The sequence below is a fragment of the Pleurodeles waltl genome, chromosome 8 (genome assembly GCF_031143425.1).
Source record: "Pleurodeles waltl isolate 20211129_DDA chromosome 8, aPleWal1.hap1.20221129, whole genome shotgun sequence".
Taxonomy (NCBI): domain Eukaryota; kingdom Metazoa; phylum Chordata; class Amphibia; order Caudata; family Salamandridae; genus Pleurodeles; species Pleurodeles waltl.
The window spans coordinates 1,147,345,259-1,147,372,138 of NC_090447.1; the positions used below are offsets into that span (position 1 = coordinate 1,147,345,259).

Here is a 26,880-nt window from a genome sequence, read left to right on the forward strand (position 1 = left end):
AGGGAGACCACAGAGGCTGTTTTAATCTCTGATGGTGGCATTGACTTTGCCAACTTGGTTGCTTGTCCCCTTAATATGGGTAAGTACAAGCAACTACCCCTAATCAACGGTGTTGAGGTTCAGGCCTACAGGGACACAGGAGCCAGTGTAACTATGGTGATAGAGAAACTGGTTCACCCTGATCAATGCCTACTTGGTCAGCAGTACCAAGCGACTGATGCTCAAAATAACACCCTTAGCCACCCCATGGCTGTTGTGAATCTCAACTGGGGGGGAGGTTAGCCTCTCCTGGCCTCTGGAAATGCTTTGAAGGGCACAGATGGTGCCCTCCTTGCATAAGCCAGTCTACAGCGGTTCAGGGATCGCCCCAGCCCTGCTCTCGCGCGAAACTTAACAGAGGACAGGGGAGTGACCACTCCCCTGACCAGCACCTCCCAGGGGAGGTGCCCAGAGCTCCTCCAGTGTGTCCCTGACCTCTGCCATCTTGGATGCAGAGGTGTGAGGACACAATGGACACCTGTGAGTGGCCAGTGCCAGCAGGTGACGTCAGAGACCCCTCCTGATAGGTGCTTACCTTTCTCTGTAGCCAATCCTCCTCTGTGGGCTATTAAGGGTCTCTCCTGTGGGTATCTCACCAGATAACGCATGCAAGAGCTCACCAGAGTTCCTCTGCACTTCCCTCTTCGACTTCTGCCAAGGATCGACCGCTGACCGCTCCAGGACCCCTGTATAACCACAACAAAATAGCAAGAAGACTACCAGCAACATTGTAGCGCCTCATCCTGCAGGCTTTCTCGACTGTTTCCTGGTGGTGCATGCTCTGAGGGCTGTCTGCCTTCACCCTGCACTGGAAGCCAAGAAGAAATCTCCCGTGGGTCGATGGAATCTTCCCCCTGCTAACGCAGGCACCAAACTTCTACATCACCGGTCCTCTGGGTCCCCTCTCATCCTGACGAGCGTGGTCCCTGGAACACAGAAGCTGGGTCAAAGTTGTCTTCGACAGTCCAGTGGCCCTTCTGTCCAAATTTGGTGGAGGTAAGTCCTTGCCTCCCCACGCCAGACAGTAATCCTGTGTACTGCCTTAACTGCAGCTGCTCGGGCTTCTGTGCATTTTTGCAAGACTTCCTTCGTGCACACCCTAGCCCAGGTCCCCAGCACTCCGTCCTGCATTGTCCAACTCGCTGAGTTGGACTCCGACGTCGTGGAACCCTCTTTTGTGGCTCTGAGTCGACCGTTGTCCTCAGATCTTCTAAGTGCCTGTTCAGGTGCTTCTGCGGGTGCTACCTGCTTCTGCGTGGGCTCTCTGTGTTGCTGACCACCCCTTCTGTCTCCTCCTCCAAGGGGCAACCTCCTAGTCCTTCCTGGTCCCTGGCAGCACCCAAAATCTTCATCCGCGACTCTTGCAGCTAGCAAGGCTTGTTTGTGGTCTTTCTGCGTGGAAACAACTCTGCATCCTCCAGCACGCCGTGGGACATCTTCTGACCAAAGGAGAAGTTCCTGGCACCTTCTGTTGTTGCAGAATCTTCGGCTTCTTCCACCCGGAGGCAGACCTTTTGCACCTTCTTCCGGGGTTTAGTGGGCTCCTGCCCCCCCAGACACTTGCGTGACTCTTGGACTTGGTCCCCTTCCTTTAAGGACCTCAGATCCAGGAATCCGTCTTCAGTGTTTTGCAGTCAGTTGTTGTCATTGCAAAATCCCCTATCTTGACTTTACTGTCTTTCTGGGGTAGTAGGGTGACTTTACTCCTACTTTTCAGGGTCTTGAGGTGGGGTATCTTGGACACCCTCAGTGTTTTCTGACACTCCCTGCGACGCTCTACACACTACACTACGCCTCAGGTCCATTCGTGGTTCGCATTCCACTTCTGGAGTATATGGTTTGTGTTGCACCTAGGCCTATTTCTCCCTATTGCATTTTCTTGTGTTCTACCTTGTTTGCACTACTTTTTTAACTGTTACTTACCTGATTTTGGTTTGTGTGTGTATATATTTGGTGTATATTACTTACCTCCTAAGGGATTATATCCTCTGAGATACTTTTGGCATATTGTCAATAAAATAAAGTACCTTTATTTTTAGTAACTCTCAGTATTGTGTTTTCTTATGATATAGTGCTATATGATATAAGTGGTATAGTAGGAGTGTTGCATGTCTCCTAGTTCAGCCTAAGCTGCTCTGCTATAGCTGCCTCTATCAGCCTAAGCTGCTAGAACACCTCTAATCTACTAATAAGGGATAATTGGACCTGGCACAAGGTGTAAGTACCACAAGGTACCCACTATAAGCCAGGCCAGCCTCCTACACCATCTTTGTTTGGTGGGATGTGTATGCTGGTGTCTGCACTAGTGCCTGGGCCCGTGTGTGCGCTGGTATTCTCGTGGCCACATGGTGTCTGTCAGTGTCCAGTGTACAAGCCACTGTCCGTATTTGTACCTGTCATTGTTCTCTGTCTACATAGTGGCCAGTGTCGGTGACTTGCATCAGTATTTTGCTTTCTGTCTCCTACACTGATTAGCATTAATTCGATAATGTAAAAGTCTCTAACTTTATTGTGTACAAGAAAAGTGCGTTTATTTCTCACATTCTGTGGCCTCATAATAAAATGTAAAATGATACTCGTCTTGCTGACATGTTCATTTGCACTGTATTCGTGTGAACTAGGTTGCAGTCAGTCTGGTCCTATCTGTCTGCGGGGTGCCTTGTTTAGCACAGGTTGCTCTGTAATCCGTTTGCAAACTCTTTATCCATTTCCTATCATGAAGCGCATCCAGCTGTTGAGAGACGAGCCACGTGCACTGTCAAAGGGCGATAAGCAGCCCTGCGGACAGCTGTTTTTAGCTTATCTGGCTGTGATGATTCTGTTGAATGATTTTGTTGCTCGGCACGCAACTCTGTGTGCAATTAGCAGTGTGTCAAGTTCAGTTTTCCGTTCCATTAAACTCAAAGGGAGTTTTTTTGTCTGTGTTTTCTTTCCTGTCTACTCAGACATAGGAAATGCTTTTAAAATAGGTCTCTCGAGTTAAAAGCTGGCGAACTGCCATCTACCTATACGACTGTTGTCTTGTATTCTGTTAGTGCTTCATTGGCTGTCAGGGGCTACTGTTGAACGGTTCTTTCTATGCAACCTATGCCTCCTAATGCCCTAGTAGAATATTTGCAAATAATTTACCTGTGGCATCCAACAAGGCGATTTGTCGATAGTTTTGTGAATCACTGACGAGCCTTTTTGTGGAAAGGAATACCTATGCTGCCTTTCCAGCTACATAGGATGGTGCCAGGAAATAACATTGGTGAAATACCGGCTTCAGAAATCCTCCCTGGCGTTTACGTTAATTTCTCATTACAGCAGTTGGGATTTGATCATGTCCAATTGTAATGGAGAATCTAGCCGAGGAGATATACTTCACAATCTGGTTGACCAGGGAAGCCTAAAAAGCAGGTGTGAATATAATAAGATGAACAAAATTTGCTGAACACAAACCAGCAAAATTATAGGGCTATACATTTTAGGGGACCAATGTTGGTTTAAGAGATTTCCTTGTGCCTGTAAATCGAGCAATACATTGCCAGTGTCTTCTTTGTGTTTCTTTCGCCCTTCTGCTATCTGTAAATCGTGCCAAAAACAATCTTTGCATTGTGATCGGGTATTTAGTCTGATATTTTCACAATTGTCCCTCAAAGACCTTATGAATTTCCATCTTGGTGGAAGGTTGTGTTTATTTTTCCTTTGGACTAAATATTTATTTCATGTTAGTTCTTGCTCAATATCTCCTTTCTCCCTACTATCCGTTTTAGCAGTATTTTTGTTAGTAGCATGCATTTTGGTAACAAACCTATGCATTGACAGTATGCAATCCACTATTTATCGAAATAAAATTATGTGACGCAAGTTCTGGCCCAGTTTATTTTAGATTGATTCACATTATGTAAAGAAGTAATGGATTGTGAGTACCAACATAGACTATTATGTGTAGTTTCTATTTTTGGCATGCCGCCTTTCAAATTTCAAGTTGAACTGAGATGAATATACATTTTAAAATCGAATGAAGAAAATAATGATTTCTCTGTTCGCAGATAAATACCTTTAAGCTTAGTAGTGAAGTGAAAAGTTTCATATGATGTAATTATATAATCTAGTGTTGAAAGACTTGAGGAACAAGATCCTGTGAAGGTTGCAGAGGTATCGCCATCTAAATGACCATTTAAGACTAAACAACTTAACATTTCTCTTTGTTTTAAAAAAAAAGTAATCCACACTTGTCTGCTTTGAGGTTAGTTGGAAACATTGCTCCAAGGATAAGGAAAGCCATCTCCACCCCAGAGGATTGAAATAATTCCACGACCTGATTAGATACTTTGCATTTAAGTCGTCCACAGTGATAAGGCAGTTTACTTCCTCATTATGTACATTTATAGAAATTATGCTTAAAACTTACAAAAGTTGATACTAAACTTCACACCTGGAGGTATGTAGGTGTTAAAAAGCTTTAAGTCTAGTTTCATGATAAAGATCTACCCTTATGCCCAACACATATGGGCAATTAAAAGTCAATAAGCATGGAATACATTCCCTGATGGGAAAATTGCTAGACCACCACTAGCGTGGCCAGGGGTTGATCTTTTAGTTGGTTTACAAATCACATAGCAGTCATTTAAAATAATGAATTGGTAACCCAGCGAACAGCCCTGCGATGTTCCAAGTAACAAAGGATACGTGTTTGCTATAAAGAGAAATGCACCTCACTGTCTAATAATGTTAGTAGTATTAAGAGCACCTGCAAGCATTAACCAGGTATCATCAATTTCCTCCTAACCAATAAGGACAATACTGTGGTTGTATCAAACTCTCCATGCTACCCTGGGGGACCCAATGTATCATTTAATGCTGTGCCTCAGTAGTTGGTATACATCATGATATTTTCTAGAGATCAGGATGCTTCCACAGAGTTAGTGTCTACAAGTTTAATTTGGATTTAGTGACTTTTGCATTTAGCTCACCCGGTCCCTCACCCAAGTTGATGATGGGCACCTTATCCGGGTACTGTGCATCAGTTACTTTGAATTTCTGGATTTGTTATAGATCTTGTACAACAAGTCTTGTCACATGACAGTACTTAGCTCAAGTTTGACAGTAGAGGCATTATTTAGATCCACTTTCCATGTTTGACAGTGTTGCACGAACCACGCTTTAGTAGTAAGGATGCAGGGGTGGTGGGGACAGTGCTGTTGAAGAGTAGGATCCTCTCAGATCTGGAAGCTATTATTCAGCTAAATCCTGTCTCCGGTCTGGCCCCAGTGAGATGTGATGTGTCTTGGAGCAACTTTATGACATATTTGACAACAGTGATGGAAACTTTGACATATTTGAGAACAGTGATGAAAACGTAATGACATATTTGAGAACAGTGATAGAAACTTTATGACATATTTGAGAACAGTGATGGAAACTTTGACATATTTGAGAACAGTGATGGAAACTGGGTTGCTTATGTGTTTAACAGATACTTACTAGGATACTGGCTTCTCAACATTTAATGCTGAGTTGTTTGCATGTGCCTTGATTAGCACCGTGCCCCCTACTAGTGAGAGGAAGCCCAATTGCAACTATTGACAATGTTTTTTCAATACATTGAATTTACGCTAATTAGGTTGGTCTCGTTTGCTGCATATTTTTTTAAACCTAGAGTGTGTTCAATACATTGAATTAGCGCTAATTAGTGTGGTCTCATTTGCTGCATTTTCTTTTTAACATAGAGTGTATTTGACAAGAAAAACAATAGTAGTAGTACGTTTAGGCATAAACAAAAGATGTGGATCCATAGCCCTGGCTTTGGGTATGTAGGGTTAGTCCATGTTCATACATTCCTACCGAGACAAATTCAGCATAGCCCGCACTTAGTGTGCTTTCTGTTCAGAGCAGCAACCAGCATGAGGTGAAAGAGTCTCTTGTTTTTTGGTTCCAGCTGAGCAAAGGAGAAATGCCTCCCAGGGCTACGGCATTTCTTTCCTTCCAGTCTCAGGTTATCTGGGCGGTAGCCCGATCCTAACACCTTGATATCAATGCCACTAAGTGAACAAAGACACTCAGCTTGTCGCTTTAAAAGCTTTACTACAAGGATTGTCACTAGTGGCCTTCAGTTAGCACAGAGATCTCTGCAATAAAGCTAGCATGCTATTGAGCTATCTAACCTAAATACACATTTGTACCCTGCATGATACACTTTTTTGCATGCTATTTTATGATGAGTCAAATAGGTGATTAGACTGCACACGGATATCTCAGATGCATTAACCACTAGAATGACCTTTTGTTATTTTAGCCTAAAACTTGCTCTGTTTACAAGGACCTCCGAAACAGGTGCCTTAACTTCAAAATATATTTTAGAATGCAGTTTGTTTGTGAGCAATTATGTAATCCAGAAGTGATTTACATTTGGATATCTATTTGTCGTCAATTTCTTAGAGTAGTGTTTCTAAAAAACACATGTAAAGGTTAACTGTCAGACTCCAATTTTTTGACTCCACCCAATTGTGCTGCTACCTCTTGGCTTCCACTTAATGGGATACATCAGTAATTTGTAATTCATTCCCAGCAAAGAGAGGGAGACGTGCTTAGTAAACAGAAGATGTTTACTAGGATGTCTGGTTTTAAAAGGGAGAGTATGAGGCAGAACCTACAAGAACAGACCAGATAGTGACAAATACTACCACATACAGAGGTCCCATCCTCCTCCGAGAGGAGTCCAAGGCAGCAATATCCATGGACCTGCTGGAGGAAAATAGATGAGCTCCAGAACCATTAAGAATCTGAGGATGAATCTTCAAGGAGCAGCTAGTGGATGAAACCAAGAGAAATGTGAAGTGAATAGAGGAGGAGAAGAATACCAGGCAGGACTATTAAGGAGTTTGTAATGAGGGAAGAGTAGCCCATGTCAATAATAAAGCATTTAAACCGTGAGCAACTTTCTGGGGCAGGAGTAGAGACACTTGCTGGGGCGGAATTGTACTCCAAAATACCAACACAGTCAACAATTTTGGAAATAGCTGATGAGGTGTTGGTAAAAAAACAGCTTCCTTTCTTTTATCTAAGGAGGAGAGTACAAGGCAAGACTAGTAAACACTGCCGGAAGTCAGCATAGCACATTACAACTTACAGTACCTGTTTGCCAAGGGAAGTCAGATAAGTATTCCCCTCTAAATGCATGGGATGCACGCAGTATGCAGTACCAGTATGTTTGGCAGATAGTGGTTGTTTCATTCCTCAGCCTATTTGGAAGACGTGATGTGTGCCCTGTTTCTCTTTTGATGAAATGCATAGACGTATTTTGCTGCCCACTCTGACGGGTTTCCTATCATAAGACGTGTTTTCTTTCAGGTGTTACTAGCAAAAAACATCTTTTAACCCCTAGAATTAGGGAATAAAGTGTTCTAGTTGTTTTTGTAAAAATGGCAGGATAGGATAAAAGATATCTATCGTGGCTAATTCTGTCACTGGCAATCTGCCTCAATTTCAGGTTTGTAGCCCATCAGTCTGTATTAGGTAAGTGTTTGTCTAGGTTTTGGGTTTGGCTTTGGGGTTACAGCGACGTATTCTGCAAGTTCATGATTTTAATCCCGTAACCTGCAACACTGTAGATGCTTGCTGCTTCAGGTGTGTATCAAAGTGACTCATGTTTCTTTAACATGTTCTTAAGTCATTGTGCCTTGATCTATTAGGATTCTGCAGGAGAACTGCTGCATTGAGAGATTGTAGAGTTCCAGGGTATGTTCTAGAGATACATTGGAAGGTTTACCTATTTGCTCTTTCAGTGTTGGTAGTAGAGGGTGGTGTAACTTTCATTGACTTGGTACCATAATTTAACGATGTTCTCCACTTGAGAGCTGAGAGAGACCTACCTGGATTGTATTGTAGTGAAACCTTTAGAGCAGAAAGTCCCTCGTGCATTAAGCCTGTGCCACAGTGCTCCTGATTTAATATGTTCTTTTGTACCTGGCACACTTACCTGTTCAGAAGACTCCTGCCAGTCCTTATTCTCCTATGAGGATTTCCATTATGGTTGGGATGTGTTGCTCACCAGCTGAGGACTCAGTGGGGATTGGGGTATACCAGAAGTGGTCCCCTCTTCAACCTGGCTTACTAACTGCCCCAATGATTTTTAGCTATGGCGTGATCGATGGTTGGTGGCAGCTGCTCTTTAATCATGGGGTGCAGGTCTTTTTACCTGTACTTCAGGTTTTAAAGCAGCCTGCTGGCCCTTCCTGATAATTTCATACTGTGTTGTGTTATCTCAGAGTCTGAGGTGGGTGCCTCCTGGTTGAGTGCCACCTGTACTCAAATCTACATCTGGGATTATATATATCTCTCCTAGAGGCAGTTGACACTGGGTAGTTATAGTTAGAATCATGTTTCCATAGGAAATAATTTGGTGCTGTTCGATGAATCACCACAAGATTCGAAAAAAGTGCTACTTTTTGACTAATTTGCACATGGAAAGTTACAAAGGGGATCTGTCAAGCGGGAGCTGAGAAAAAGGGGTGTCCCAAAGCATGTGTTTTTCCATAGGAACTTTAGACACAGCTACAATCCAGATCACTGAATTGATATACACCACATTTGTCAGAAAGCTAGATCTTGGTCCAGGAAGAGTGCTTTTTCTGATTTGGTGTAAATCCATTCAATAGTTTTTGAGCAATTAAGGCTCAAACAATTGTATACATCATACCGCAGAAGTGATAGCAGCCATTGTAGGACTCTGGACTCAGTCCCAAGGCCTTATAAAATGCAAAAAAAACACATGGGCAGGATAGGGATACCCTGCCTACCCCTTGAACTAGTGGTAGAGACCCCACCTGGGGCCAAAATATTTGTTGTTTTAAAAAGTGTTTCTGCAAATCTGCAGAAAAAAAAAAAAGAAAGTGTTGTCTCCAACACATCTTTAAAACAAAAAAGGGGGTGGGCCGCGGGGGAATCAGGTGGGGCGACAGTACTTTTTATTTTGGGGAGAGACTCCGGGGAACCCAGTCTTCAGGGCCACAGTAAAAAAAAAGATTGGGCTCCCAGGGCCCAATTAAGCCCAGGGACCCCATCCAATGGGGCAGAAATGTTTAATAAAAAGGGAGAAGGGTCACACAACCCCATCCTCCAGGCCTTAAAAAGGCAGAGGGACCCCATCCCCCATGGCTGGCTCAGTTACTGTGTCCTTGGGAGCCCACTTCCGGGACACAGTAGTTTCCCTGCCGTACTAACGCGGGCAGGGAAACATATGTTTGCTCCCACCTGCTGGGAGCATTTTTAAATCTCTTGCTAGATGAAAGCAAATATGCCTTTCCCTCTTGCAGGGTCACAGGCAGGAAAGGCAAGTCTTGTCCCAACCGTCGGGAAATTTAGACAAGCTTTTGCTGGCTGGGAGCAGACTTCTGTACAGTTACTCTGCCTCCACTCCTTTGGGGAAGGAAACAGAAGAGATATTCCTCCTGCCCAGAGGGAGCATGCAAAAAACAGCTGCTCCCGCCTGGCAAGAGCAATGCTGGCTCCCGTATAACGTGGGGAGGCACCTGTGGAGGCTCTGGGGCTATTCCCGGGGCCCCCAACGAGTAGCTTGTGTGTGCCCAGTTGTGGTCCAAGGAATGGAGTCCCCAGGGCCCAAAAAAGCATGGGAAGTGGGGCTGCACCGTCACCCGTTAATTAAGCATTTTGTACCCAGGTGATGGGGGGCTGCCATGCACAGTTTTCTCATCAATAATTGCAAATGTTGCAGTGATATTATCAACGATATCATAGAAGGTGTCATGAATGAGCCATGTAATATATAGGGTAATAAGCAGTGCATGTCAAGGGTGCAAGGTATAACTACCTCAGGCCATAATTTATAGTAACATGAGCTAACTATAACTAGTGAATTTCAGTGTTTTTTGTTGAAAACATTAAATTTTCAGTGAAATTATCACCTAACTATAACGCTACATTAACCTTCGTTTTTTTCTGTGAATTTCTAAGATTTTTTATGCACAGTAGGAATTAATTATCATACTTAATTATATAGTCAATTGAAACTTCACCTCTTTGACAGCAGTTTGACAGCTCCCTCTTACTGGAAGAGGAGTTAGCATTTGCTCTTACTTGGTGGGAGCTGTCACAGATCCCACCAAGTGAAAGCAAACAGCTGTTTCCCACATGTGGACACATCAGGAGATAGCAGGAGCCGGCCCTGGGGGCTGGCATTCCCCAGCGTGTTTAATGGCCCCAGAAGGGGTGCCACGCATCCCCCCTCCTCTCTTGTGCACGGGGCAGCCCCATCGGAGGTGGTGGTCCCTATGGCCATATCTAGCCCACGAGGGAGGATGGGTGGTCCCCTCCCACTTTAATTTATGTAGGTGACTCCAGGGAGGTGGCGATACCAGGCAGTGAGGGGTCTGCACAGCCCCCCCTTTTAATTTAATAATTTAGACCCTGAGAGGTGGTTGTCCAGGGGGCATAGTACAGCCCCAGGAGGGGGGTCCATGTGCCCCCATCCCCTTTTTTCAGTAAAACCCCAGGGAGGTGGTGGTCCCTTGGGCTCAATGAGCCACAGGAAAGGGGCAAACGCCCCCCTCTAAAATAATAATCAAACCCCAGGGAGGTGATAGTACTCGAGACTCATAAGAGCCCTAGGAGTGTAGCCCAGTGCGCCCCCTCCTTTATTTTTCATAACTGAACACTCCCAAGACCTGGCCCACTCTGGAGCGAAATTTTTAATAAGTGCGGGGTCCGTGCTTTAAAAAAACAAAATTTGTGGGATTCGCGAATCTGTAGCTATTTCACCCTTGTGCATTTAAAAAATGCCTTTTTGCCCTGGTAGGGTCCTATGGAGGCCCCAGCACCAGGGCTAGGATTTCAGGGTATTCCTACCATGCTCCTTTTTCTTTTTTTTTAATGCTTTTCTTTGGGACTCGTCTGAGTCCGAGTCCCAGATGACTGCCAACACTTACTGGCTGAAGTGTTGGCAGCCAACCAGATCTCTGCACGAGATCGGGAGGATTCACCAAGTGTTCCCACCTCTAAATATACAATTTTTTTTTAAATATCTCAAAAAATACTGAATGGATTTACACCAAATAACAAAAAGGGTGCTTCCTCGACCAAGAACTAACTTTCTGCCAAATTTGGTGTAATTCCATCCAGCAGTTGGGACTGTATTCATGTTCAAAATCACTATGGGGATTAACATAGGAAACACACTTTTTTTTTTACCCCTCCTTTTTCTAAGCCTCTGCTTGACAAATCACACCAAAGCTTACCATACACAATAAGTCACAGCAGAGCACTTTTTTGAGAAAATGGCGCCAAAGTTTTAGGCAAGTCAAAAAACGCTAATACGCTTTTCGTTTGGAAACTAGATCCTAACTGTACCTACTGACGATCACCACAGAGGCTCTTGTGTTCATCACAGAGGCTTTACTAAGTATTGGAAGGATAGCCTATGGCCTGCAGGTTGTAATCCATACACAAGAGAAATGGCAACCACATTTGTCTTTGCTCTGGCATGCGATAAAAGATGCTTACAACCATTCCTGTATTTTGTATTAATCTATGCCAAGAGAGCTGAAGCCTCAGCAGCACACCCTGGCTGCTTGGGTTTTGCCTGGCGCCATTGCACATTCCAGCAAGTATTATGGGAAATCTGCCTTCATCATGGATTTGGAAACACTATCTTCATTATGACATGCAACTGACTTTGGACAAAGAAAGACGCTCTTGAATTGGGCAGGATGTCTTCAAATTTACAAGTGTTACACAGGAACAATGTTTCTGGTTTGTCTGGCACCAGCCACAACTGACCTTAGTAATTTGCTTGGTTATTTTTGTCAGACCATCAGTTAATCTTTTTACATCAGGGAAATTAAATGTAGATGTATATAGCATGGCTCATGACCTGTGTGGGTCTCAATGTGTTGTCCGTGGGCATGGGGAGATTAAGTGATTTGCCCAGAATCACAGGACGTTGTGCCGGCGCCAAGGCTCAAACGCTGTTCTCCAGCTCTCGAGGCGGTTGCTCTGACCACTGTGCTTCTCCCTCTGTGCATCAATTCAGGTGAATGGACTGGACCAGGAACAGGACTGTTTTGTTGTCCACCTTTTAGAGTCAGAGAGAGACTCTAGGACAGGAGCCTCCTGTTGCTGTGATTCGAGGAGTGAAATGGAGGCTACCCTACATCCTGAGAATCTGCTCATCTCTAGACCTGCGAAGGGTCATCTGCTTTGAGTCCTGCCGTAAAGAGCTGCTATCTGACAGAGAAGAGCCTCTTGAAGTTCTAAATAATGCTGCTGCTGTCCAGGCCAGCAAAACTATGCAATGTGGATTTTCACAAATCTCTCACTGTTCAACTCAGCAAGAGAAACTGCAATGCCCTCTATGCAGGAACCACGGGCAAACTCCATAAGAGGCTGCAACGCATCCAGAATGCGTTTGCACGCCTCATCCTGGACATCCCCCACCACTGCCAATTCACAGGCCACCTGAGAAACCTGCACTGGCTCACAGTCAAAAAAAGAATCACATTCAAACTCCTCACCCACGCTCATAAAGCACTGCACAACACCGGACCAGAATACCTCAACAGACTGCTCTCCTTCTACACCCGACCCAACATCTCCACTCCACCAACCTCACCCTCGCAACCGTTCCACTCGTCTACAGAACTAGAACCGGCTGTAGATCATTCTCGCACCTCGACGCCAAAATGTGGAACACTCTTCCCACCCACGTTGCGCCACCCCCCTCCAACTTCCTCAGCACCTTTAGACCCTCACGGGTGAGTAGTGCGCTTTACAAATTCCTGATTGATTCCATGTTGTCTCCCTGAATACGCTAGGATCAAAAGTATCCAGGGTGATCTACTACTTTTTGGTGGATTGTCTACGGTCCTTGCTCATTTCCACTGCCTAATGCATTTTTGTCTCTCTGGAGGATGTGTGTGCAAGATTTACTTAGATATTTCCTTGCGGAACACACCAGGCAGATTCTTGGAATAGTGCCTTGCTCCACAGAAATTTACTGGAATAGTTTACCTTTGTCCTTTCAAGTTCTGTGGCTTTTTTCACCAATTTATATGGTATGTTTGCTGTAAAATTCACCATTTGCCCTGTTTTTTTTAAACATTAATTTCAAACATTTTTGTGAGGGAAGAACACGCCTGAACCCTCTGGAAAATAACCTTTGGCAAAACCAAGTGGTCTGGCATTGGCCACCAGCATTTTAACTTTGGCAATTCTTGCTTTATTCTGTCATTGTTTTTGCAAAACTGTAATGTTAGGGAAGCTGCCAGGCCTTCATCAATCTAAAAAGCATTGAGAAAAGGGGAAAATATATTTTGGTCCTAAAAGGCACACATTCCTTAGTAGTACCTTGCAGTGAAGGGAACTACTTTGTGTAGTGGATGTGCTCCTTGTGAGAGGGAAGCATGTTGTAACTCAGAGTGAAGTCAAGCAACTGCTAAAGTGGGCTGCGAGTGGAAGAAAACTGTGAATGATACCACATGACTGATGTCTGGCTGCAAGCCCCTAAAAGCTACTGTGTAATACACATCATTTTAGTAAAATCAAAAGGTCAAATTAACACCCAACCCGAAAAAGCCAATGAATCTTGCTCTGGCTCCCAGCCTCTTGCCTCCGCTAATGTTTTTTGTAATGTTTTTGCAAATTGTATTTCAAATAGATAAAGTTGGAAAAATAGAGTAATAGGGAGGCTAACAAACACAGATGGATATGGTCGGATACATAGATTTGTAAAAAGAGATAGACAAAAAGATACAGATCGGTGCTAGCACCTAAAATCTTGTGTGGCCCCCTCACTGGCAGTGAGCTGTGCACTTGGTGAAAGTGGACAGTGGCACTGGTGGTGAGTTGCAAGGCAAATTGACCCCCTGCCCTCGTCCAGTAAGCTTTTCTGCCTGCAGAACGTGTCCGGGAACTTTACGTTTTAGAAGTGCGTACGGCTGGACGTTATTAACATTTGTCAACGTTCACGAGAATAATCGTGAGAGTGATTATAATCAAGTGTGCCACTGACGATCCTCACCATGGCAACTTCCTGCTTCTTTTACCGTGTAAATGGGCCTTTTCTAGAAGCCTTTCAACTAACTTAACCCTCGCCCAAGCGCAATGAATACAAAGCTGGTACCGAGAAAATACCTTCTCTGCTAGAGCTTTCGGTTTTCTGCTCCTACGTGCCTTCTTTCCTGCTGTCTTTAGTTCTTCCTCTTAGCTTGCACTGTTTCTCGAAGGCGTCCCCAGTTATGCTTTTTTCAAGTGTCATTTAAATCACCTCCTCCTTAAAGTAACTGTTTTGTCATTTTATGTTTCTTGTGCATTGTTATGGCGGCTATATATATTGGCAGCGTCAGTGTCATTGTAGCTAGATAAGGACTGAATTTTAGTATAATACACATTTGTGATGCACACACCACGCACACAGTTTGAACACACCTCTACATGCAGTCCAGCCCACGATACCAACAACCTTCGACCACGCGGTCGACAAATCCAATCCAGAAATCGCAATCCGATCTAGTACACACACAATATGGGCCCTGCGAAGAGCTGGACACACTCCAGTCTTTTCGCAGGAGCTCTAGGGCCAGATGGAGACGGCCAGGACAGGGATAGGCTGGGGGGTGGGAGGGTCTTCAGATAGGGTTTATTGGGGGTTGGGGGCTGGAGGATCGGCCTTTTCAGCGCTAGCAGCTCACGTTACACAGAGGTTAGCCACCCGCCCGTCCTGCAGGTAAGAAGTTGAGAAGGATGGGTCTGGTGAGAGGCAGTATTTCAGGGATGGGGGTGGATTTTAATGCCAGGTTTAGGGCAGGTTGCTTGGTGCAGGCAGTAAATGGGGAGGGTGGAGAGTCAGATGCAGGCTTGTCCACCCTTCCAGGGGGGAAAAGAAGCAGGTGAAGGATGACAGACTGGGGGAGGCCCGAGACAGGCAGGGGATACGAAGAAAAGGGAGATGTGTGGGAATGGAAGTGGAAATTGGGTGAGCGAGGGATAAGTGGTGGATTGAAGTGAGGATATAAGAAGGGGAGTTATAAGGTTAAAGATAAAAGTTGACATTTAAGTTCTGGTTACTTTGATGTGTTATTATGATAAGCAAGCCTGTCCCAATAAATGGCCTTTTTACACTAAGACAAGGGTGTCGGAGTCTATGTCCCACATCCAAGACACGAAGGAATAAACATCTATACAAACGCGTACACACACTGCCGCCCCAATCCACTGAATGCTTTATAAATTCTGCACCCACCGTGGAATTTAACACGTTTCACCAATCCAGAGGGTGACCGCTGCTCCACAGAGATTGAATGAATTTCGAAACAACATTCCCGCACATTGAACTCGCGAACATAATCCTTCACACACCCTTCACAACACAAACGCACAGACACATCAAATTACACAGCTACACAGGCACAGGACCTGAATAATGATGCATGCTTAGCACATACATTCACCGAAATATCAGTTACAGCCATGCCTATCTCGAGTAGCCTAATGTGCATCACACACAGAATCCAGTAAACTAGGAACGAGTATACCTGTGTGCACACAAGCATTCATAGTAATTGTACATTGGTGTATGTACCACACATTTAATTCACCAATACCCGTCCATTGACACGTATGTACTATTCCCAAACGCTTGCACATATACAGCTCACACAAAACTCGCCACACAGTGAGCGGAAAAACGTCTGTGCAGCATCACTTGCGCAGGTGTAAAGACAATTGAATGTAAACGTGTCTATAGTACTGCTCCTTGAACCGGGCATCCCATTATACAAGGTAAAACAAAAGCTAAATAAATTAAAATGGTAGGAAAAAAGACTATTTCTGGCATAGTTTAAAATACAAAATTTAATTAGGTGACAAGAGGGATAAAGAAGGGGTAGACACCGAGGGGCATATTTATGAAAAGTATATTTTACTTGCTCCCCTTAGCGCCCCCCTAATGCCACCATGTGTGCGCCGTATTTAGTATATGCCGGAAGAGCAGATGATGGATGGAATGCTGAACAATTCAAACATTCAACCCCAGTCACAAAGATCTGGGTTTAATCCATCGTTTTTTTGCTCACCAAGCCACCCCAGTTTGGACCAAACCATATGCAAATCAGTCTTGAAACTGTTCCTCATGGGAACAGTCCTGCCCAAACTGCCAAGCCAGGTCCTCCCTGGACCGGAAACAAGCATCCTAGGACCGGTTACAGGGTATCACCCTTCATCAGCTATGCTACCTTGAATCCAGTGGCGCAGTGAGCACGTGACCCACATCTGGGCATACCCTTCCCACTTGGGGCGACAAATGCAAAAAGAACAAATGATGAATGGAATGCTGAACAATGCAAACATTCACCCCTAGTCACAAAGATCTGGGTTTAATCCATCATTTTTTTGCTCACCACGCCACCCCAGTTTGGACCCAGCCATATGCAAATCAGTCTTGACCCTGTTCCTCATGGGAACAGTCTAGCCCGAACTGCCAAGCCAGGTCCTCCCTGGACCGGAAACAAGCATCCTAGGACCAGTTTCAGGGTATCACCCTTCATCAGCTAGGCTAGCTTGAATCCAGTGACGGAGTGAGCACAGGACCCAAGTCTGGGCATACCCTTCCCACTTGGGGCGACAAATGCCAAAAGAACATATGATGGACGGAATGCTGATTTATTTGTATTTAATATATACATCACACCATGGCAGTAGTTAGGGAATTAGCATCAGAATTTTTTACACTAGTTCAGCACTTTGCAGGATTAGCGTAAAAAATGTTGGCGCTAACCCTGCAAAGCATCCAGAGGCCCATTGTAACCAATGAGAGCCTCCTTTTAACGCCTGCAAAAGGTTATAAAGTGGCACAATGTATGCATTGCACCACTTTGTAAATATGGTGCTGCGTTTTTGGCCATCTAACGCCACATTAGCATAAAACATTATGCTAATGTGCCATTAGAATGTTGCTAGGGCCTCTTAAATCTGGGCCGTAGTTCCTAATTCTGACATGTAATGATTCTTAAAACCTTATGTTTTGACTTACTTGCATAAAAATTGCAACATTTGATTTATTTTTTTGTTCTTTCCTATTGCATGAGGGGCTTGTCACGGATTCCCATCTCTGCTTCATTTTGCAGTGGCAGTGGAGCCACTGGCAACTATTATCAGTACACATGGAAATAAAAGGCTTTGATGGAACACGGTTCTGGTTTACAAAATCTCACCCTATGCATACAGACTTATATATCAGCTGAACCGCATGATATCAGAACTAAAAGTAATGGGGGTGCTAAATTAGTTTGGGTTGTATCCTGGTCTTTGGGCCACCGTGAATAAGTCCAAGCTATACTCCATGGGGGAAGGTTTCTAATGATGGCTGGGTTTATCTTTACTCCCTAAATACCGGTAACTGAAGGGACCAAGTATCTAGGCATATACATAGCTAGCGTCCAGGAATGTGCTTAGAAGAGGAATACATCCTCACAACTAGAAGAATTCTACGTTAGATACCAGTACAGATTTTGCTATTGGGCCGCATCACCTTAATTAGAATGATTGTGTTATCTAGAGTATTATATACTCAATAAAACATCCCCTACTAAATTCGATCTTTCCTGTGTAATGATAAAACACCTCAAGTGCGCAAGGTAAAACACTGTAAATCACCTTAGGATGGTCGATTGTGGATAACTGACTTTGCTTTTTATCCGGTGGTAATCAATTACTGGGTGTTAGACATCTAACCGGATCCCGTTTACGCCAATGAATGCTGATGCTTGGCGAGACTGACCTATTACACTTTCCATACTGGGTTAGGGCACCTTCAGCTATTTCCCCCTTCTTTAAAGGCTTTTATTACAACCTGGAATGGAAGCATCCGTAAAATGGGGTGGCACAAGAAAGTAGTGGAATAGAAATCGCAATAGGTAGGCTCATTTCTACAGGAGGTAACCATGCTACACGTTTTTTACAGGCTGGTACACACTGTGGTATCACCACTAGTAAATGTAGCATTTAATAAAGCCATGTAATGGTTTCTTGATTTGTCGGGAGTAATTTGCCCTATAAATGTTCCCATTCTTCAGGTTAGACAGCACTTCCGCCGTAGTTAAATGAAAGTGAGGAAATTGCAGTTTAGGTCCCTTGACGCCAAATCACTGCAACTCCACTACTCACAAAGAAGATATCTCTAATATACAGCACATCAGTCACTCATATGCCCGGTACACTTCCACAATTGGGGTTCCAGTAGGTTAACGACTCCGGGAAGCTGGAAGGAATAGTAGGAGGCACTTGTGGTTCCAAGGGAAATTGCAAGTGCTGCACAGGTCCGATTTATATAGTTTAAATTCCTGCATTGTGTTAGTTTTACCAGGGAAAGGCTATGGAGAAGGGGGGGTGGGAGGCTTCACTCACAAGGGTGATGTGGGGAGAGGACCGTAGACACCGTCTGCATTCAGTATAAATATCATTGAAGAACTGCAGGCGAATAGATACGTTAAATTCTTTGTTGGGGTTGGTCTGGTGATTGCTTAAATGTATGTAATGCAGACAAGGAGAGAGCTACCAATTCAGAGTCTTGCTAAATGGAAGAAAGGCCTTGAGATATGAAGAATTCTTGAGCAGCAAATTTAGTAACATCAAGGCTGTCCTGGAAGAATTAGCTATTTGGCAAGATAATTAGGAAGAAGGTTGTTAGAAATGGGGTCTCTAGTTGGCAGTGGTTTGCACCCTGTCCAAGTAGGGACCCTCACTATAGTCAGGGTAAGGGGGCCACACAGCTTCTTCTGCTCACCCCATGATAGCTTGGCACGAGCAGTCGGACTTATTTCAAAGGCAATGTGTAAAGCGTTTGCACAACACACATAACACTGTGACACAATAAATACACCACAAAAGAGACTTCACAACCAGCTATATAAAAATAAACTGTATTGCATATAAACATAGACCATACTAACATAAATTAGTAATGCTGTACCAATCAGGCACTTATCACATCATCATCATCTCATTAATGCATGCAAATAACAAGAAATATGCACATCATCATAAACACAATATTCTCCCAATGCATATAATGTAGATCCTGAAATGCTCATTATCACAGCAAGGAAAAATGGCACAACAAATCAACGTATCACATGCAGCATAAATCAAGAGGACGACAATCTCTATGGGGAGAAGGCAGAACCCAAAAGGAATCACCCCAAGCAAGGCAAGATCGACATATAACTCAACATCAGATCATGTGTAGAAGTGAAAACACTAGGAAACTCCTAATCACAGATGATCCTTGCAATATACCAATAATCGCTTTGGATATTACGTATTCCACAACCTCTGAAATACCAGTTACCCCCCTGTGATACACCAGTCGAGTGCCCCCACACCTCTATTACAGGCTAAGTGGTAGGGGACATCTTCCGTGGGCTATCAGGCTGCTCGCTCACTGTACAGACTATGGTCTCCTCAGGATGGCTGTGGGGCACGGGGACACTTACGTGCCTGCCATAACTATCACAGCACTGTTCCAGCACGGAGAAAAATATGCTGACTGGGTCGGGCCACCGATGAGGATTTCTACACACCTGGCTAGCAGTTTCCATCCCGCTCCTCCCACCCCCATGGTACGCCCTAGGGGTAAGGGAGGGCCCATGTGGCTCTAACAACAACAGGGGGATCTCTAGGTCCCCCGCAGGGAATGGATCACTAGTCAGCCGCCCACATGGGTGCAGCACAGCTGCTTACTACTGCAGCTTTTCCCTGAGCCACCTGCTTACTTGAGCAGTGCATCCGGTGCTTTCCAAGGCCTCCTGGACAGCTTGCCTTGGTTCCACGGAGCCGCTGCCAGCAACCAGGCAGTGCAGTGGCTCTAATCCATGAGGGCTGTTTCGTCACCTCCAGACAGCGGGGCCACTCGGAAGCACAGCGCAGCTGTCCCGGTGCTCCCTCCGGCTCCACTCACCCTTGGCTCTTCTAGGACGGGGATCAATAAGTGCTCAGAACGCTTGGGGCTTCCTTCGCATCCACGATGGAAGAGGAGTGGGCCAACACTCCCCTGACAGCCCGGGTCGCAGCGGTGATTATCCCAACATCATGAACACCCTGGTCGGTTGCAATAAGAGCCTGCTTGTTTCCCGGGGGCACCAGGGAGTGTGCGCTTGATTTACACTCCACCAAAATTGTCACCGCCTCGATTCTCCTTCCGTCTTGCCCCTCCTAGGACCGGGGAAAACAGAAAACAGGTAAAGCCACCACAAAGAGAATGCAGCGAGTTGGCACAGGCAAAATGACAGAACACTGAAGTGCTCACCATGCACTTCTCTTTAGGTACAATACTCACTTTGCGCTTAGTGGAAGACTTTACAGTCAAACATTGGAGGAGGGGGGCACCCACACCACCCAACCCCTGGAGAACTGGGGACACAGAAGCAGAGAGCCAGCAGCAGGCCAGCTCATAAGGGTCCTGGGCACAAAGTGGCAGTCCTTGAGAACTAGCAGGCCACAGGTCAGCCCAACAGCAGGCCGGTCCTAATGGTGGGTCCCCTTGGCATAGCGGTTCCTTCCAGCAGCATCTGGGTACAAGTCCATGCATTGTCTAACAACATGGGGAACAATCCCTATACTTATACTCATTTTCTCTTTGATCTCAGGGAGCACTTCAAAGGATCTTCCACCCCCTTCAATCCCAGCCCTGGCTTCAGACATCAGCTGGGGGTAAACAAGCCTTTTGTGTAAGGGCAGGACACAGTCTATACCAATGTAAGTGCACAGCGCCTCTCTCTCTCCCAGCCAGGAAGACCATTCAATATGCAGATGTAATCCTGTTACACCTCCAGCCTCCCTGTGTAATGGCTGTCTGGAAAGAAAGCACAAAGCCCAGCTGTCACCCTACCCCAGACGTGGATTGGAATCAGGCTGCAAAGCATAAGAGTCATAAGCGCAGAGAAATGCCCACTTTCTAAATGTGGCATTTCTTAAATGGCAATAAAAAAAAAACACTTAGACCAATAAGCAGCATTTCTCACTATCATTCCAAACATACCAAACATGGCCATGCTGCAACTCATAGATCACAAAATAACACTTGGACATATGCAAGGGCATTCCTAATAAAATTCATGGATAAACCAATCAACAGTACAATTTCTATATTGAGCAATTGCACTTTAGCACTGATTAGCAGTGGTAAAGTGTGCAGAGACAATACACTAGCAAACACAGAGTCCAGTACACCATAAAAACAGGAGGTCCGAAGGCAAAAAGATAGGGGAGACGCGCTAAAAAGCTGCCAAGTCTAACAGCGGTTATTGGATTCCATGTGTACATTAGTCACCCATGGAATTAATCAATATATATATTCTCCAGTCTATTTGCACCAACCATTACAGGGGGGGTCGTGCATCGGTGGGTACTGCAGTTTTGGACAGCATCGCCGCCCACACCTGCAAATCATTTGCAAGTTTATTGTCCCTGCATGTCTTGTGCGTGTAGCATTCCTCTGCATTCGCCCATTCAACCATATCCCACATCCATTCGTCAGACGTAGGAGCTACTGGTGATAACCATCTAATTGCATTTCTGTGCGCATTAACCATCATTGTTATAGTTAGTCTGTGCTCTGTGTGTTGGGCTGTAATAGTCCTTTTCTTTTGAGTAAATGTTATCACTGTAGTACTTCATGTCCATTGTCAGTTTATAGTTCTACCTCTTTGTTTGTGACCACATGCCTTGCTTTTTAGTTTTGAAAATCTGGTCACCCTATCCCTCCATCTCTCAAGGGTGTGCAGTACTCGGAGTGAAGCTCATGCACGTTGTGTAGAGATTCAGTAGCTTGTGCAGTCCGAAACTGCAAAGGGCAACACTGAGGTGCTCCCACATTGGGTTCCTGCCTTATCCCAGGAATAGGTGACATCTCATAGTACAGAACGGTGCAAGCTGCACTAGCTCCTACCACGCTCCTGTTTCTGCAGAGGTACTAGAGCTTGCCATGCTCTTGTTTAACAGTCAGTCTGGCTCAAGGGTGAGAAACATGAGTATTTTCTTCTTTGTGGGAACTCGTACCCAATGGCAAACTTCTATCATTGCTTCATTTTTCTAGGGAACGTGGCCATGGGGGATGACAGGCAGGGAGAAAGAGTGGTGGCACTGCTGTTAGTGTGCATTTTGGTTTGGGAGGCCTTCTCAAAAGGGCCAAACCGACATGCGCACTGAGCTGTCTCCAAATCGAGGGTGCCCAATCGAGGGCACCCAGCCCAATCCTGACGCTGCTGTCATGCTGCCAGCAGCATTAGGATTGGCTGCAGGGCAGGCTGGGAATCTGTGCCTACAGTGAACAGTGGTGCCTGAAGAGCCGATACAGCAATGCTGCAGGTAAGTTTTTGTTGTTTGTTTCTTGTGTTGTTTTGTGATCCCCGCCACCCCTTCACCACTTTGTCCAGATAACAGCCACAATTGACCTCTATACGTCATGAATAATAGATACTCTCTAACAGTGACTATAATGTGGAATAATCAATATGTGAATGACACCTCCAACACCAGTTGCTGAGAGAGTTGACTTTTGCCAAATTTGGTATAGGGACACTACATCTTCATGTGACAGCTGAAGCATCGGCAGTCATTCTTCACAAACCCTGGCAAAGCCAATAGGTGTTGCCTTTGAGACTTATTGGCTTTTCCTGTGATTTGTAGTCAAGCTGCATAGCATCTCTGATGCTATGCAGCATGGTTAAGAATAAAATAAAAGCCTTTTTTTTTTTTTTTTTAGCTACTGGTCAGAGACACAGGTGGGGGGAAGCAATACAGGATGTTGGGGCACAAGCAACATTGAGGGTGGGATGTGGAAGCAAGACGCAGGATGCAGGTGGGGCACCAAAGTAACCTGACAGTGCAAATGGTAGAAAAGTAAAAGAGAGCGCAATACAGAGCTGGCGGGGTTAAAGACAAAGGCGAGAAAGAGGAATATGGAGCTCAGTGGGGCGGGTGAGGGGAGAAGTACATGAGGGGAGATAACTGGGAAACTAAAAGAAGAAGTGGTCCTTTGAAAGCGGTCATTTTAATATCACAAGCATCCTTGCTATAGTGAAGTGTCAAACACAAGAAATTAGGAAAGCTGACAAATAAGAAACAATCAAATGACGGTGACAATAACCAATGATAAGCAATGGGTGAGCTGTAAGCTGCACGCTCTATCTACTGGGCAAGACCTGGAGAAGAGGAGAAATGAGGAACAGGATAGCATGTCAGGAGAACAATGTAAAAAGGATAATTCAGAGAGGAAGCTACAAGCCAATAAGGCATTCCAGTGCTTAATTTGTGAAAAAAGAAGTGCTGGGGTCCTTGTCAGGAAGCCACTGCAGCTTACTCCTTCTAGCGCTGACAATGCCATTACCAACACAACTACTAAGCATCATACTCCTCCGAGTGTGACAATTCAGAGATTTCCAAGACCCAGACCTACAAGAATGGTTGGAATGCAGGTATTAGCCATTTTAAGGTATATTGAATTAATAAACAACTGTTGTTGTGCTTGTCTCTATATAAAACAAATAGCCCAATCATGTGGCACACTGTTGTAAATGCCGATGTTGACAATAAAGTGCCGGTGTTGAGCACCGGAAACTACCGGCTCAAAGTAAGAACTGAGGCATTCCTTAAAATGCAATCCCTACATCGAGTTTCAAAACGTATTCAGTACTAACAGCTCGGGAGACAGGTGCAATATAACTGCTTAGGAATTTGTTTTGGACACAGTCATATGGTGTTGCACTGGGTATGGCCACTGTAACACATCTGGGCAGAATTTGTGGCTGAGAGTATACTACAGAACAGTCCTTAAGACTTTTGCTGTGCAACAGGGCAGGGCATTTGCTATTGTTGCATACTACAAGATATGTCTGCCTTACATGGTTCGACAGCATCTAAGGAAAGAAACCATATAATCAGAAACTATGTTCCAATTGGCCTTTGTTTCCGCAATTGCACCTGTATTCAGGCCTTGATTTATTTGGCAATTGTATTTTTGCTTGTGCACCAGGGTATACAAGGAGTACTTGCTTGTACTTTTCAATATCTAATTAAAGTACTAATAAAAAATAACTATATCCAAAACTTTATTTTTAGGATTTAGAAGAATTTTGCTTCAGGTTTTGCATCAACCACTTGACGATGGTAACACAGACACAAGCATTTGCCGATATGGACAGTGAACTTCTGAAGAATTTCATCAGCAAAGCAAGCAAAGTCGGAGCATTTAAGAATTGAGCTAGTCTTTCAGTCTGCACATTGACTTGTTAAACATTTCTCCTTCCCTCAAATGTAAGGTGCTTGAGACATGTGAATGTCAGACGCGACTGAAATGGGAAAAAAGACTTGTCGATGTCTTTATTTGCACCATTTCTTGGTTCTGGATACATTCTGAGAGCTGGCACTATTACATCGGCTATGGTTTTCATCGTCGTTAAGTGGAAAGCCAGTGGACTGTGCCTAGATGCCAAAACTGCCAATTCTGGAAGAGAAATCTTGTTTGTTGAATATCGACACAAAAGCATAAATGAATTTGCAAACGTGAGGACAGAGATTGTGGTTTGTGATGTTCTCTTATTACCTGATGGTGCAAGATGTAATAAGTATTGGTGTATATGCTTACATTGGGTTTATGTTGGTGGAACAATATTTAAGTTACTTAGTTGACAAAACAATAAAGGGTCATATTGCTCTGTGTTCAAAGAGAGGTATGCATGATATATGTGACAACAGACGAATTGTTACAATGGTAAATGTGCCGATGCCATACTCTAATTTTCCTGTATCACTTGTGAAGGCATTGTTTACCGAAGTATCCTTTATAGCTGCAAGTAAAATAAATATGTTTACTTCTGACTTTGACACAGAATTTGATGTGTTTGTGTTAAACCTTCATGTCATCTGTGGTTAACAGTTTAATGTTTACATTTAAGCCAGATGCCTATAAGCAATTCCAAGACATTATTCACTTATGTTGTGGATAGTCCATATATAAAGTAATGTTCCTTTATCAGATGATACTTAAGCTCCAGATCCAAGCTCCAATTGGCGCGATTCAGTTCGGCCTTTCACAAATTGAAATTCCAGTCCTTCAGTGCAGTTCAGTCGATTTTAATCGGTTTCAAATCAGCCAACACGTGTTTCGTCCTGTGAAATATCCCACCGACTTTGTCAGAGCTGGTAAACGATCAAATCCCAGTAGAGTATATGTGTCCAGTCTCTTCTGATTCTGAGTCCTTCTACTCTTCAAAAGTCGAAAGTAACTTAGTATCAGCACTCCCCGAGGGAAGTAAATCTCCATGTGCTGTGAGTACGCTGCCATAGTATCTATTCAACGGTTTAATGTTGGTTAATGGCTAGATTATTCAACAGTGCATTTCGTAACATCAGTACAGCTGATTCTCGTCACAGTCTTGACTTTAATCTTGATACACTCTCCCCCTCCAGTCACCATATCACCATGCCCAATCACACATTTTTCTTTTTAAATAAATCAAAGTACTCTTCTGTTCACCTCTGATCACCCTGAAAGAGGTCTAAACTAAGCCCCTGCATGGTCATATCCAAGGAAAGCAAGCATTGGCAAAGTCAATATGTTTCGCCTATGCAGCTCAACTGCTCTGCAATATGTAAAAAAGCATTGACAAAGATGATAGAATTCACATAGGCAAAACGTATTGGCTTTGCCAGTGCTTGATTTCTTTCTGCTCTGTAGGCAGCTTGACAATGCCTATGAGGGAGCCAAGACGTATTAGATGAAGAGTGCTCTCCCTTGTCTATTTTCACTGTCTAAGAAGGAAGCGAAGCACAATGAAAATGTGCAGTCTATTTTAGAATACATAAACTACATTAGAGTTCATTGCATTGTGGGATGATTAATAAAAAAAAAAAATCTGTGATACACTTCTTCCCTTATTGCACAATGTATTAATGTAAGTCGCTCCTGTGATCATTCTAATAGGGGCCTTCTGACATTAAAATGCTGACCACACTGAAAGTTTCGAGTGCCATACGTTAGATGATAATTAAATTATGCAGCAAGAAAAGCTCAATTCTGCAGCATTATGCAGCACATTTTGTGATAATATTACTTCATTATTTTGTCATTTTGAAACTTGTTAACACTGTCTGGCCATAAGTTGCACTTCATTAGTACCAGTTTAACACCTAAATAGCAGTAAGCTACAGAAAGGTGACCAGCCAACCTCTACAAATGGCCTTCCACTGTGCAAATACACGTGTTGCTGCATTTTTAGTAACTTTTGAACCTTTTGAGCTAGAAACCAAATTTTTCTTGGTTAAAATCCGCAGATTATGCAGCAGAAGAATTAGTTGGCAAAACTACATTTATGCAAAAATCACCAAGGCCGCACAATCGCATAATGCCAATGGCCCTGATTTAATGTTAGATGGTCACAGCATAACATATGATCTTTATTAACAAAAAAGAAGCTTGGAAACTTCAAATGAAGGCCACTTGAGTCGAATGTTTAATTAAACAGTTTTCTGAGGTGCCAGGAATCGGAATGTGCCATTTGTATAGGCTAAAAGCATGTGTCGTTGAATTTCAGAGGTATTGCATTTTTCCTGAAGAGAAGCTTGGGTCTGCAGGCACAAGGAAATGGAGCTCCACCGTTGGCTGAAGAGTGCAACCTTCCTTGCTGATACATTTGGATGCCTCAAAGGGCTTTGGGAAATGCCATGTAATCTGCATCTTTGAAAATGAATTTGGGCAACAGCAAGGGAGGGGACGTGGATAGACAGATTGTGATGTGGTGAGCGCTGTTGAAAAATGGCAGGTGAATCATGTTACCCTCACAGGCTCTG

At 44.2% G+C, this 26,880-nt stretch overlaps 1 protein-coding gene across 2 annotated transcripts in view; it reads left to right on the forward strand.

The window, feature by feature from the left end:
- The window catches only part of RCBTB2 (RCC1 and BTB domain containing protein 2), a 463,444-nt gene extending 438,529 nt beyond the window's left edge, over nucleotides 1-24,915 (forward strand). For both annotated transcript variants that reach the window (XM_069205377.1, XM_069205376.1), the window contains one exon: nucleotides 24,151-24,915. In XM_069205377.1, coding sequence (XP_069061478.1) covers nucleotides 24,151-24,291 — 141 coding nt within the window. In that variant the 3' untranslated portion in view covers nucleotides 24,292-24,915. The remainder of the gene's footprint in view (nucleotides 1-24,150) is intronic.
- Nucleotides 24,916-26,880: the final 1,965 nt, after the last annotated feature.